The sequence below is a fragment of the Corapipo altera genome, unplaced genomic scaffold (genome assembly GCF_003945725.1).
Source record: "Corapipo altera isolate COAL_440 unplaced genomic scaffold, ASM394572v1 1, whole genome shotgun sequence".
Lineage (NCBI taxonomy): Eukaryota > Metazoa > Chordata > Aves > Passeriformes > Pipridae > Corapipo > Corapipo altera.
This window is the reverse complement of record NW_020884873.1, coordinates 5922575-5937692: the sequence shown is the minus strand read 5'-3', so window position 1 is coordinate 5937692 and position 15118 is coordinate 5922575. Positions and strand designations below refer to the sequence as shown.

Here is a 15118-nt window from a genome sequence, read left to right as displayed (position 1 = left end):
ACATCAGCTGGGGGAGTGGACTGAGATGAACAGAGGTATTTTTAAGAGAAAGAGAAATGTGGTCGGCCAGTTGCAATGCTGCATCCTGGGGGGCTCTCAGACAACTATTCCGTAGAAAGGCTTTCCCCAGTGGCAGGAGGAACTGAAGCACTTTTGTACCCAAAATGCCAAGAAATGTTTCCCAGACAGAGAAGCAGCTACTTTCTGGCCACGTGGAGATTGGAAGTTACTGTGTCTTTCTGTGCTTTGCAGCAGGTGGAAGAGCAGGAGATGAGGAGAAACAGCCTGTGTGGTGATGATGGCTGAGCGAGTCGGGGGAGGGGGCAGGTAGCTAAAGGAGCTCTTGTTTCTAAATAAGAGAGTCACATGCATCATCAGCATGTGCATTTTCCCCTGCTCAAGTGCTTCTCAGAGGGACCAATATGCTCTGACCCACACACCAGCGAAGAACGAGAAGTACAGCGTGGAGATCCCCCACTTACCGCCTGAACATGCCCATGTTTAGCAGCTGGGTCATTACTGAGCCATCCACTGCACCAAAAAATTTTCCAGTCTGTAAGTACAAAAAAGGAAAAAACAGGATAAACTGACAACAGTAAATTTTCCAAATGCTCGAAGGCTCCAGCTGATCTAGTCTGTTTGGAGGCCTGCTATGTACGATGAGTGTTTTATAAGGAGGTAACGCTGAGCCTTGTCCTTTGGCTGCCTGGAAAGCTTGAGGGAGGACTTCCCCCATCGCCAGCTGGGCATCCTGCACCATTCCTACCACGCTTGGAAGTGATTTAGCCCACATAAGTCTCTGCAGCTTGTGACAGAAAAAGGCAGGCTCTCAAGCTGCAGAGACCCAGGCATGTTGAGTCACCAGAGGCCTGGGCTCTCCTCTGGGTTTTTGGGAATCCATGTTCTCTGGATCTGAATGCCTGACTCTTCCATTTAAGCCTCTCTCCTAGCCCATGACCACAGTGGCTTTGGAAACTCTGCTCTCCTGCTGCCCTGGGTGAACTGCCCCACCACGTGTAAGTGTGATGTACAAATTTATTTAGGCAGCAAACATAATTTTACAACGCACTGCAGCCTGAAGCTCTGAGCCTGAAGTAACCCAAACAACACAACATGAACCCATCCATGTTGCACTGGCAAAGCCGGAGCTGTTGCACAGGCTCCACCCTAGCAAAAGTTGCATCTAGGGGGGAACAACCCCCCAGTCCCACATGCGTGCCTGGACTAAAAGAGAAGCTTGTGGTCCCACTTATGCCTTGGAGTCAATAACCTCAAATACAGATGCAATCCCAAATCTGGGAACTGCTGCTCTAAAGATTTCTTCAAAACCACAAAAACTCTACCTTTCCTGATTGCTAAACCGTGACAAATCTGTTGCAAAAATGCTTCAAATCTGTCGAGTCCACCACTTTGTTTGTAGGCAAGTAAATAAAATATTCATCAGTAATAAAAACGTAGATATGAGCAGTCCTCTGTCTATTTTCCTGGCTCAAGGATCCTGACACAGTAAATAGCTCCCACGTGTTATGGAAGCATTCATGCAGTCTGGGGGGACGTTTTCTTTTCCACTGATAGGCTAGCAGTCATTTAGCATGTATTAGCAGATGACAGATGACTTCATTTATTTGAGTGGGACATTTTGACTGGAAAAACCTGAACCCTTAGGCAGATTTACCTAAGATCACATGGTAATCATCTAAAAGTAGTGTTACATGGTTATGAGCTTCTCCCCAACAGGTTTTAGAAGTCATTTCGCTGTATAAAGCGATACATAACATCAACTCCTCTTTGAGCATTTAGGCTGTAATTGTCTCAGACATAGTAAAATGTGCCTGAGTAAGCACTAACTTTTTTCACTGTCCCTGCTCTTTCAATCTGATTAGGGTGGTGAAGAGGCCAGCTGCTTCCATTTAATACCAGTCTGCAGACCAGCAGGCGCTGGAGCAGTGGGATTTAACACAGTGCAAGCTGCGGACAGTGTGGCAAGGGGAGGGGAGGGGGCAACTGCAAGACTGTAAATGGGTCCTGTCCTGTGAAGGGATGCTGATGTCCGACTGTCCTAGTTAGGACAGCTGAGACCAGTTCATCACTGGATGGGTGTAACCCAAAACTGTGTATTCTATAGCCTTCCATGCCATTTACCAGAAACTGTTATCAATGAACCATTTACACCATCTGCCCATACAGCCTGACTCCTCAGGCTATAAACTAGGTGCTAAGAGGCCTGAGAGATAGGAGGGTGCTCTTGTCCTCACACCCATTAAGGAACCCCCTGCCCTGAGGGAGGTACTGGGCATTCCTGCCTGAACTGGAGGATATATAATCTTGGAGTCTTGGGACCTTTTTAACCACTCGTGGGATCCAGAGGAAGACTGCAGACCACCACTCTCAACCAAACTGCAACCACCACTCTCGACCGGACTGCAATCACCACTCTTGACCAGGCTGCAACAGCACTCTCACCAACAGGTTTTCCCCTCTCCTTTTCCTTTGGACTCAGAGGGTCCAAAGAACACTACTCTGTTCATGCCCCAGGGTGCTGGGTTATATATTTGGGTTTTGTGGGTTAAAACCAACTGTTTGTCTGTATAATCGTACTTATTGTATTATTTTATTAAATTGTTATTCTGATTTATAATCTCTCTTTTGAGCTGAGTTCATTTCCCCTGCTGGTTTACCTTTAAACCAGCACACCGACCAGATTTCTCCAGCTAGGATGTCATTCCTACAGGTAAAAGAATGAGGAGCTACCAGTATAAATGAGAGTATAGCCTAGGCAGTGTGTTCAGAAAAGCATCTACAAACTGGCCTTTAACATCAAACCAGACATTCAAACCTTAGTATTGTTTTAGGTACCCTGTGCGGGGAGTAACACAGAAAAGCATCACTTGGCAGAGACCAAAGCAGTCCTGTACCAGAGCAACATTTTGCAAAGCAGCTCTCATTACAACTTGCTTCCCCCAGTGACTGCTGCTCTCCTAAGCATCCCTCTGCTGTGCTTCTCCTGACTCCCATCTCTGGGCAGGTTTCCACAGGCCCTTGCAATTTCAGAGGTTCACAGCACAAAGTGTCACTCTGACATCCGGCATGACCCACACTGTATCTCATCCCTCTGCATCCATGTGACACATGCTGTATCATATCCTCCTGCAGCTGAGTGTACAGGCACACATACAGGCTATGCACAGGAAAGAGATGCAACCCAGAGCACACATATGGCTCAAAAGCTACATCACTGCTCACAGACATAGGTACATCCACCCTTTGCTGGCTCGTTGAGCAATTTACACTTTTTGTACATTCAAAACCTGTAAACAAACAGGGTCTGCCCAATAAGACAGGCTTTGGGAAAGCAGGCAGCCTCCTTGTTGCATGGCTCAAATGGCCCTTGCTTTTCCACAAGCTCTGCCCAGCCCTGGTGGGACCTTTGCCTTCCAGCTGCCCCCCTGACCCCCGTCCCTGGAGTCCCGCCTGGGTAGAGCTTGCACACATGCCGTGCAAAATGCCTCAGGGAGAAGGCAGCAGTCGTAGAAAAAGAGGTTTAGTGAGTGAGGGAACATCTGGATGCAGCAGGCGGAGGGAGCTCAAGACCTGTGATCCACAGCTGTGCCTACGACTGGCAACGGAAGGCGGCTGAAAACTCAGGGGTGGTCGTGCGGCCACGGCTGCAAACATTGGCGGAAACACAGCACCGAGCAGCCCTCCCTGCAGCACAGCCTGAGCCTGCCACCCACTTTCCCTCCCTCCCCTGCTCTAGATCACCTGGTCCTCTCCCTCACTCGCTCCCTTCTCCTGACTCTAGGTTTTAACTCTTTGCTTCCTCTGAGCCAGATGGGGCTCAGAGTCTGATGGGGAGATATTAGCTCCAATCAAGAGATTACCCACTCTTCCCCAAGTAACCCCGCAGGGAGTTTCCAACTAGTCAATCATTAAAATCCTAAGAAGTCCCTCTTCTGTGGTGGTTTCTGACTGCCAGCAAGCCTCCTGCTTCCTTCATAGAGAGGTTATTAGAGCCAACCCCCCATTCTGATCCCCCGTCCCAAAGGGCAGAGGGGAGCAGAGCCTGAGCCATGCTGTCCTCACCCCATTCCTGAGGGAACTGGTTCACAGAATCATAGAATATGCTGAGTTGGAAGGGACCCACAAGTGGTCACCCAAGAAGGAGGTGCAGGCAGTGGGCAGCTCTGGGCTGAATGCAGCATAAACCACCACAGTCCCAAAGGAGCAAGCAGAGAGATGGAACAAAACATCTCAGAGCCCATAGAAAGGGTCTCCAGCACCAGCTTCTGGCTTGGGGGCTGTAAGGACACAGGCACTTTGGCACCTCTCCACTACTGTTAGCTTTCACTCTGCCCTGGGATGTAGGCATTTGGATATGAAAGCTCCTCAGTTGTCTTCCTGGGGGAAGCAAGGATGTGCCTGAGGCCCTGCTGGTGCTGGAGCTGCCACAGCCTGCATGGTCCAGCAGGGTAGATGGTTCACCTGTGCACCCTCATTCCTTAGGCATCCCATGAGCTCACTCCCACCCCAGCTGGAGGTGCAGCACAGGCAGTGTGCAGGCTGGCTGCCCTTCTCCATGCTGCTGGGCTGAAACCCTGACCCAGGCAGCTGAGCCACTTTTGCTGGTGAGGGCAGAGAGGGAGAGCAGTGAATTGGCTGACTTCTCCAGAAGGGCAAAATAGCCACAAAAATCCAGGTATGAGATTTTGGTTTTGGCATTATGTTAAAGGATGCACTGAGGAAAGAGTGTAGGATGGGGTAGGGAAGGCCACACTGCAGCAAAGGATCCCATGAAGCAAAATCCAGGTCACAAAGCTGTGAAAACCAGGGTATTGATTTAATGCTGCTGCTGTCTTGAATTCCCTGTAGGGTTTAACTATGTGGACACTCATGGTGCCACCAGGAGATAAAAACAGCAACTGGAACAAGATAAAGAAATTAGAAGAAAAGTAATGGTGAACCTTCTGAGGTCAGAGGAGGTAACAGCTGGAGGAGAACAGCTCTGGTGCCTGCCAAAATGCCTGATCTTGGAGGTATGTGGATAATGTTTATAATTTACCCAAATCCACTATAATGCTATGTCTCTGCTAGTCAGATTTTTCAGAGATGAGCTTTTGGGAAACTCCATTTTCCATAAGGTGCAGGAAAAAATACAGAGACGGAACCCAGAAGGATGGTGGTGAGGACAAACAGGACACATGGTAGCTAAAGGGTTGTCTCCACTGATGGACACATCATAGGACTCAGTAAAGCACCTTTGAAAATGCCATAGGAGTCAGAAGAGGAACCATCAATTCCTAAGACTATCAGCCCATCCCGAACATGCAGTAGGACCTGACCTCCCAGAGCAGGGACCCAATACAACTTTACAGCATTTCTCTCCCTTATTTTTCAAGTTTGTTTTTGTTGTTGTTTTCGTTTGTTTGTTTGTTTTGGTTGGTTGGTTTTGTGTTGTGTTTTTGGGGTTTTTTGTTTGTTTGGTTTTGGTTTTGGTTTTTTTTGTTTGTTTTGGTTTTTTGTTTGGTTTTTTTTGGGGGGGTTTTTTTTGGTTTTTTTTTTGGCACATCACAGAATTGAAAGGGCCATTTTACTGGATTATTCACTGTACTGAGTAAGTCACTTTCCTACAGAAAAGGCCTTGGTTGTTCCTTGCAATATCCCTGGATATCTGTCTGTATCACCCTCTGGTGCCACTGTGCTGCTGATTCGTTTTGCTCTGCGAGTCTCACCAGTTCCCATCTTGGCCTCTCTGAACTCCCTGGGCAGTGCCTGCGGGATGCACAATCTCACCTTTTCCCTTCCCAGCCTATTCTGAATATGTTAATCAACACAAGTCCAGGTGGGAAACCACGGGACTCACATAGCTGATGTTTTCTCTCTCAATATCCATCTAAAAATTCCTCTTCTTTCTTTTCTGTCCCAGCTACTTTGAGATCAACGCTGTTACTTCACGCTTCACTCTTTCACCAGAACTTCTTCAACAGTCTCTTGTAAGGGACTCTGTTCGAGGCTGAACAGAACTGAAAAGCAGTAGGTCACCGAGTCTCCCTTATATTTTGATTTTCTCACTTTCGAAAAATACAGATGGTAAGTTTTCTTCCTTATAGAAGCTGTGCTGCTTGTCCCAGTCACATCTGTTGGGAGTTTTGTTACCGTAGTTTCCATTTCAACCTGTTTGTCACATCCTGAAGAAAATAATTTCTGGGCTTGGATCTACTGCCCTTTGGAAATACCCAAACTGCATTTGTTAACTCCAGTACAATGGCAATTTTAATGAAAATCCACACTTCTGTCAGTAACAAAGCTGCTTAATTTCCCGTTTCTTCTATGAGACCACTCTTACTACTGACTTATTGCTTTGCAGTTTATGAGACTGTTCCAACATATCACTTTCTGACATCCAGAACTATGGGGCTTTATTATTTTGAAGGAAATAGCTGTGTGGTGAATTTATCAGAGAACAGAAAAGTATAGCTAAACCATGTAGTGGCTGGTAGTGTTGACTTTACCCAGGCTGCACAGGATGTCACATCACAAACTTCAGCTCCCTAAAAATGGTTGTGGAAACACACACCTTATTTTTATTACAATTCTGAGCCTTTTTCCAAACTCCTTTCACCTCTGTGAGTCCAGTAAATCCTTCAGTTCTTTAGGCGTGTTCTGGTTTCCAATTTACCTAAATGTTTTCATCTTAATTTTTGCCTTTAGCATTTTGCTCCTATGGTCCCCTCAGTTTCCTTTCCTGAAGAACACCTGCTTTGACTTCAGAAGTGCTCAAAAGCACTGCTCCCTTCCCTCCCCTTTCCCTTTCCCTTTCCCTTCCCTTTCCCTTTCCCTTTCCCTTTCCCTTCCCTTCCCTTCCCTTCCCTTCCCTTCCCTTCCCTTCCCTTCCCTCCCCCTCCCTTCCCTTCCCTTCCCTTCCCTTCCCTTCCCTTCCCTTCCCTTCCCTTCCCTTTCCCCTTCCCCTGGCATATCTGCCCTCTGGGACTGTCTCACATCACCTTTCAGTAGCATTTGTGCCAAGGGAAAGGAGTCTAATTTCCTCACTTCTGATAAAAAGGTATTTTGACTAGTTCCTCACTTATCACTGCAAACTCCTTCCTCACCTAGGATGTGCTGTCACTCTGCTGGGAGGCTTCCCCCTCACTGCACAGTTGAATTTAATTACACCACAGCCACCCTTATTACACAATTGAACTGCATTTGTTTAAACCGGCTCTGGTGGGTTATTCAGGAACAAGCAAACCCAACCCCTCCTCCTTCCCTTATGCTCTCTTACCTCTTCAGGTATTTTGGAAACAAGTATAAAACCATTGTTATCAAGGAGGAAGCAATTCAGAATCTGCAGAGATGAAAGAGAATCAATATTAAAGATGGCTTTTTCCGTGTTTGCATGTGTGTGCTCAGGATGGGGCGGTGTGGGATTGTGACGACGGCAACAGCCTCGGCATTTCCGTGCCAGCCCCACAGCTCAGCTACCACGGGTTTTATACAATTGACTTTTCCCTCTCTGCCTCCATTTTGAGGTATTTAGTTCATGAGCTGTGACAGAGATTGCCTCTTGCCAGAGCTGCGTGCAGGCCTAGCAGGCTGTGAGACACACTTAAGACAAGGCATGCTTCAGGAAGAGACAGGATATTGGGAGAGCTCTTCTCTTTAATAATATGGTTTCTAATGCCTTCCGTTTTTAGGTTTCAGAGTTTTATAACCACTCATGAAATAACCCTCTCCTCACCACTGAGAATCAGCGCTGATCTTATTTTTGTTTTGCAGAGCAGGAAATGGAGGCACAGAGTTTAGACGAAAACCCTTAGGTCTTGCAGAATAAAACTAGGGTGCAGAGGAAATCCTGCATGAACATACAACAAGATCCCTGATCCCGCTCTTCAGGGCAGGAGCTTCTGTCCCAAATATTCCTGGGAACAAGTTTGAAGCAGTGGCTTAAACACAAAGAGAGGTGTCCAGCACACGTCATGAGAGTGGCATGACAACTACTCTTTCCTGTTCATCATCATCATGTTCAACATCTTCTGGGATGCCAGGGAGACAGAGGGGACAGACTTTCCTTAAGAGTCACTGGCTAGAAGCCCCATATCTCTGCCTTGGCCCAGCTGGCATCTCACAGCTGATGGGAAGACCTAAACTGCAAATTTTTCTTGTTAGCATGAGGTCCTGCCTCAGCTGTGCAATCTCTTGTGAGGAAACAACAGGAAAAACTTTTCTTTTGGGGACACCTAGATCTCCACAGAGAAGGTAGGCAATCCCACCCATCATAGGTACAGAGAAGAAAGCTGGGCAACTTACATCATCCTGACAGCTGAGAGGACAGGCACCGTCGAAGGCACTGCACTGGAAAGGAAAAGTGGAGAATTAACGGTGGTGTTACGGAAACTTTCCTGCCTGATCATGCACAAGCCACTCTGGCATTCACAATCCCACTACCAGAGACTTTCCCTGCTGATACTGAAGCCCCTTTGCAGCAGGTGGCTCCAGTGACCCAATGGGTTGCCACTTGGCTCTCTACACGCCCCACTCTCACACAAGTCAGACAAGTTTCCCCTACTGGTTGGACTCCAGGTTTCCCATAGGAGAGTCTCAGACATCCAGAACCTTAAAACAATTTATTCATGGTGCAGTAACACAGAAAGAGCTTGAGCTGGTGCCTCTGAGGAGGGACCCTGAATGAAGTAAACCCTGGGCTTTTAGACCCTGACAGTGTGATAATCTGGAATCTTCCTGGTGAGACAGTGGCTCCTGCTGTGCCTGTGGGTGGTCAGACACCTGGCTGGCCCACAGGTCCCTGTGCTCTTTGTCGTGCAAAGGGTCAGTACCAGTTCAAGGCCTCTCATCTCAGGCTCCCACCACCCAGAGCTCAACCTGCAGCTGCACTCCGACCTACCTGCACTGAAGGTATCCCTCAGCACACGGTATGATCTCGTCTTACAGCCTCCCCCTTGGGACTGCTGAGCTAAAGGTCTTCGTAATGGCACCCCATAAAGCTCTGCAATTTAGCTGGCATTTCCTAGACAAGCTCTGCAGCAGGCACAGGTACCACCCCCAGGTTGGCCACTCGGTAGCTCTTTGTATTCTCCACCTCTCCGAGCAACATCCCCTTTGCTGAGGGCTCTGATCCTGCATCTGCCTCCCTGACATGCTTCCAGCAGTACCCTTGTGCTCCAAGCAGAGGTGCCACTCTTCAAGAAAGGGCAAAAGTGAAGGTTATTGTGCACCAGTGAGAAACCTGCATGCATTTCTGCATCTGTTAGTATCCAGACTAAGTGTATTTTAGATCAGGATTCTTCTCAGGCAGGGATTTTTTTTTTGTTGTTGCCGTTGGTTTTTTATTCTACAGACAACTAATGATAAAATAGGATGTGAATGGTGCTCATGCAGCCCAAGGCAACATACATTTGTTTCATTTAGGATTTCTGTGTACTGGACCTGACATGTGTTTCACAACAGTGATCTGGGTGGGGACATGAGGGGTTAAGTGGTGAGTAACAAAGCCCTTCAGGTGCTTATTGATTTCATAATTGTTTGGAGTTTGCCCTGGCTGCATGTGTCTGTCTCTTCATGTTATTTTTTAATTCTATTTTCTCCAGCAGCAGAGGGAAGAAAGCTGACATGGTGATGCCATTTCTGTACACGGGGTCCCCTTCCTGCCAGAGGATTTTTGGGGTCAGGGAAGGACACTGGCATAGCACATAGCCTGTCTGCTCTCAGCCAGCTACCCTTTATTTTCTCAAAACCCTTAGACACAAACTCCAACCCCCTTCCTGGATGAATCTCAGTAACAAGAGGTGAATTTGCCATTTCAGACCACAACAAGACCATAACTTTCAGCTAGAATTTGTTTCTCCTCTTGAGCTTTGCAGAACAAAACCAGTAGTTTCAGTCTGCTGTCCCTCTGCTTAACCTCAGAGAAGACTTGGAGATGCCTGAGTTTACCTCAAGCCCCACGGCTTTGCAATATCACATGTTCAAACTCTGAATCCAGCTGGCTTTTTGAGGCTCTAGGGAGGTTGGTTTAAGAACATTCCTTTATCCACGGTTGCAAGCACCATCTCACCCCTGCCTCACCACAAAACAGCACGTGGTTGTTTTGTTTCCCTGGATGTATTCCTAGAGGTGGCCCTGTACTTCACCCTGGTGGTTTCCTTCCTTTGGTCAGCAGAGAAATGTGGCCACAACAGACCACTATAATGGCCTTGGGGGATAACAAATACAGAGATCGGAGTTCAGATGTCAGAACAGAAACCCAGGTGAACCAGAGTGTTTTCCCACAAGAAAGGCCCGTGTCTCACAGCATCTTCCTCAGCAGGGTGAGGACCAAGTCTCACTGCCGCTGCTGTTCCAGACCTGGAGAAGTTCCAGCAGCGCCCAGTGCTGGGCTGGCCATACTGCAGCAGCACCACAGTGAGGGGCCTGGTCTGAGAGTGCTGGCAGCTTGCAGAGTCTCTGAGGTGGGGGCAAAACTGAAACTGTGGTCCCTGGTTACTCTGAAACCACATCTGCTGCCTTGGGTGCAGCTCCCTCCTCAGAGACCAGACTACCTCACAGCATCCTCCTGCTGTTGGTCAGGTCTCTGTGACCCAGAGCACTTTCAGCTTTGCCAAAGACACTTAATTACTGTGAAGACAAACACAGCCTCTGACAGGTTTGGACCATCTCCAGTGACTACAGACAAGGGACAGTGCCTATAATATGCTGGCACATAAATGACACAATTACAAAGCCAAGCTGCAGCGAGGCCATGCCAGGATGCCTCCCTGTCCCCAGCTTTTGTCTACTTACATCACTGTCATTGGGCTGAGAGATGGGAGGCACAGCGTGGACATCCAGAGAGGCACAGCATGCAGTGAAGCAGGAGAGGGAGAAAGAAGGAAAACAAAATCTGTTAGTCATTCCTCTGTCTAACAGTGGTCACGTCCTGGGAAAGCACACACATGCTTTTTTCATACCAGCATCTACCAGGGCCACGGCCTGCAGGCACTTGGCACACAGGCCTCCTTTAGCTTCTTTAATAAGGCTTCTCAGCTTCACTTAACGCCCGTGAGGGCTTGTTTCTCTGAGAACTGTCTGCGTATGGCCCTCAGGAGGTTTTTGTAAAATGATGCTCTCTGTTGCTGCTTCAGGATGCTCTCATATGCTTTGCAGGAGTCTTTTTAGCTCGGGTTAGGTTTATGTGATCTGCCCACCTGTGAGAATGCTCCTGCCGCCCCCAGATAACTCTGGGATTTTTTGTTCCCCACGTGTTCTCACTCCCGGTGAGCAGCTTTCTGCCCTCTCACCTCTTCTGTCATCCCCATCTGAAGACAGTTCCCTCCCCTGACAGCAAAGAGCCGCTTCTCCTGTGTGCTGCTTTAATCCTGTCAGAATCACCCCTCCAGTAGACCTCCCTGAAAGCAAAGCCTGGGGAGAAAGCCCCTGGGTGGTAAGGGAAAGGTGTTTCACTTTTCCTGCTTCTCAGACTGGGGGAAGTGTTTTAATTATTCCACTCTCTCAGTCCAGCAAGAGTGTCCAAAATTAGGACAACACCAAAAGCCTATCCCTGGAGCAAATAATTTTTATTTTGGCAAGCTGGTAGTGTTTTGTTATCATTATCAAGATGATAAGAGAAGGCAGTAGAATTTTTTTTCTGTGTGCCCAAAATTGCAGATTTCCGTGAGGTTTCTGAAAGGCTGAATGAGCAGAAACATATTTCCACAATTAAATGTGTCATATGCAGCAGAGCTAATGCCAGGCCAGGATGCTGACACTGTCAACACGGCATTTGTGGAGCAGACTCACGGCTCACACGGCATTAGTGCCATCAAAGGATTACAGAAATGTGTGACTTCAAACTAATCTACTTCATAAATCATTTAATATGAATTTTGCAAAAGCCCTCATCAAAATGCTGTCATATGTGATGTAACATAGCATCGACCTTGCTGACAAAGAGCATTAAATTGTCTCTCTGCACGACTGCTGATGCTCCTACCTGTTGCATGGTCATCCAAAACTTGCGTTGGAGCAACTCCAGCTTAATTTGCACACCCACCGCTATGGGAAACAAAAAAGAGGGGAGGATGAAGAGAGGAATGTGCAAGAGAGGAAAGACAAGTACAAGTTAGGAAAAGAGGAGTAAACATTTGCCCAAGGTGGTGGCATGGAAATCACAATCACAGCCTGCTTCCAAGTGTGAATGATAAGCATCAGGGTATCAGCACTGAGTCAGACTGCCAAGTGAGAGTCAGAGGTTTAACAAGGGCGAGGAAAAGGGGACACTGACTGTACTGAGGTACTGAGACCTCCCTCACACTAAGCACTGTGAAGCTACAAACAAATTAACAAAAAATAAAAATTCCTCCCAAGACCCCCCAGGATATCGTGAACTTTCCTCTTTGTCTTCTTCAGATTTGCCTGGCCAGAATGGATGTTTGTGATCACCCTGGCCCCAAGTCCTGTACCACGCAGCATCAATCAGAAATAAAGTAGGCCAGTGTGAGGAAGCGATTAATTTGAAAACCCACCTGTCTCAAGGGGAAATCACAGAGATTTAGATTGCTCCTAAGCCACTACAAATGCACAGAATTATGAATGTCACTTGACAGAAAGTGTGATTAGGAATAGCGATTTGTTACCCCGTCCCAGCTTAGTGCATGGTGGGCTAAGCAGAACTCTGTGTGTGTGTCTCTTAATGAAGTGTGCCCTAATTTCTTGGCTTAATTTCTCTTCTATTCCCAGCATCGTGTTCCTGAGGTAAGGCAGGAGAAGAAACGGTGCAGGGTTTCTGTAACAGAAGAACCCAGATGTCCCTGGGTAGGTTGCCCACGAGAACATGTAACAACCAGTGCAGCCGTGCGCAGCCTGGCACGGTGATGGGGAACAACTGGGCTGTGTGTCAGCCAGTTGAATCCTAGAGCTCTGGAGGAATTACAGCCTCAAGCAGGACCTCAAAATAGAATATAAAGTGCAAGTGAGGGAGAAAAAGAAACACAAGAGAGGGAGATTCTGAGACTTTTTTCACAACCGCCGATATCAGGCGGATGAAGTGTTGCTGTTTCTACAGATTTCCTCTGAATTAGAAAGAGCTTCAAAGGGGGGAAGAGATCCTTTAAATCTGAATCATGCCGTGTGGGTGCTTTTAAACTAACAGTATGAACTGATGCTCTAATTCAGATGGGTATGAATTAAAACCGGAGTATGCAATGGTGTATTTTCTTGACGCATCTTGGCACCCGGCATCAGCTCTACCTTTTATACCAGTGTCCTTGTCACATTCCCACTGCTGGTACATCTTACAAAATCCCACGTATCAGAGGCACACTTCTTAACCTGCCTCTGCCTGCTGTAAACTGAATGTGACTGCCTGTACACGAGGGGAAAGGAATGATTTCGTAGAGCTGCATTGCCCTGAGCCTCACAGAGCACAAACCAGACAAGACAAAGAATGCAAAAAAAGGAGGAAGGACAGGGCTGAGTCGAGCCTGGGCAAAGATTCATCACCTTCAGCGAGGCTACCGCAGGCATGGTTTGGCTTGGTGCCCCTGCTGACAAATCAGCAGTCCATGACAGAAGGGAAACGGTGCTGTTGCTGCTGAGTCCAATGAGGCCCACGCACCCCATTTAGGATGTAGCTTTAAATAAATTCATTGCCATCCTTCCAAACCATCTCAAGAAAGAGCCATTCCCCTTATCACAGCAGATCACATCAATGGGGCTGAGCATTACCCAGGACATGGAGTTTTTATGAGACCTGAAGAGGAGTGGATACCTACGTAACTAACCTTGCAATGCAGAGCATACTCAGTGGCTCATGTTTTTTCGAAGTGGGAACATTTAGTCTCAAAATTGTTCTTCAGAGGGATTTTAGCCCCTGGCTGTGAATCCTTGTTTCTGCCCAGGAGGCATGAGTAGCATATACCAAACCTGGACAGTTACCTGAAACATGAGGAAGAAGAAGACCTGGAAGCTTGCACAGGTGGCCAGTGGCAGGGACAAAAAGTGGAGTCTCCCAGCCCTCTTAATTCCTCTTTGCACATTGCCCACAGTCCTGTGTAACCTCTCTGTGCTGTCTGACAGCAAGCCTTGTCCTTTGGATGCAATCTTTTCAGTCCTAAACTCTCCATCTACTCGACACTAGCCCTTTTTCTCCTTCCCAGTGGTCCAGCACACATTTCTAGCTAGGGGAATCCATGGAGGTGTGGTGAGCACCACTCTCCTCCTCACATCATGGCACAGTCTGAAGAGGCTGCTGAAAGCAAAGCTGGGGTCTCTCCTGCCTCGCAGCCAGGTTTGTCTGTTTGGATGGTATCCATCAGAGGGAACTGTGCTGGGGGGATGGCTTCACATTCCTGCCTGGCAGCACCACTCCTTGCCAGTTGGCATGGATTGACAGCTACTGGCAAGAACCATGAGAAAATTTCACACATTCAGGTGACCTGAGGAAGACACGGGAACTGAGGACAAACAGGCCTCAGTCACCACTCCCCCAGTGCTAGTAACAAATAGTCGCCTGGGCGTCTTCACGCTGTTGGTGAAGCCAAGGAGAAAGGAGGAAAGCAGCATTTCAGTCTGAGGTAAGGATGATGCTACAGCTCAGGTGAGAGGGAGAAAACTGAAATAATGTCCTCCGTGCTTGTTCCACACTATAACTGATTGTTAATGAGCTTTTTTGCTCTGGTGGCAAAAGTAAGCTGCATCAGTGGGAAGATCTGAGGTCCATGAAATGATGAATGGCCTCTGCAGAGTCTTCAGAGAGACCATGGATAATGATTTTATTCCTAGTAATGTGCAAGTAACCTGTGCAACTGTAGCATTGCAGAAGTGAAATAAAAGACGAGGACAAGCATTGCTGAACACCTTGCACAGGCAGACATTGCTTCACTGTGCTGACATGCTACCCACTGTAGCTGTGCACTACTTCCCACCAGCAGGCACCCTGCCTGCAAACCCGTGGCTGCAGTGGGCTCTCTCTGGAGTTGTGCATGGAAATAAAAGCCTTCCCCTCCACCTGTTCATCCCTCCATTGAGCATGCCTGCTTCATTAGCTCATCCTCTGCTTGCCTCTCTTTCTGTCTGTGTTCCCTGGCTTCTCTCTTTGATTTATCCATATGTTGTTCTCATAAGGAGC

At 47.7% G+C, this 15118-nt stretch overlaps 1 protein-coding gene across 1 annotated transcript in view; it reads right to left on the bottom strand.

The window, feature by feature from the left end:
* Positions 1-15118, bottom strand: part of CACNA2D4 (calcium voltage-gated channel auxiliary subunit alpha2delta 4) — a 128929-nt gene that overhangs the window by 14638 nt on the left and 99173 nt on the right. The window contains exons 28-32 of the mRNA XM_027668482.1: positions 11984-12045; positions 10795-10809; positions 8305-8349; positions 7280-7342; positions 483-553 (exon numbers count right to left, since the gene is read on the bottom strand). Of these exons, the coding sequence (XP_027524283.1) occupies positions 483-553; positions 7280-7342; positions 8305-8349; positions 10795-10809; positions 11984-12045 (256 nt within the window). The remainder of the gene's footprint in view (positions 1-482; positions 554-7279; positions 7343-8304; positions 8350-10794; positions 10810-11983; positions 12046-15118) is intronic.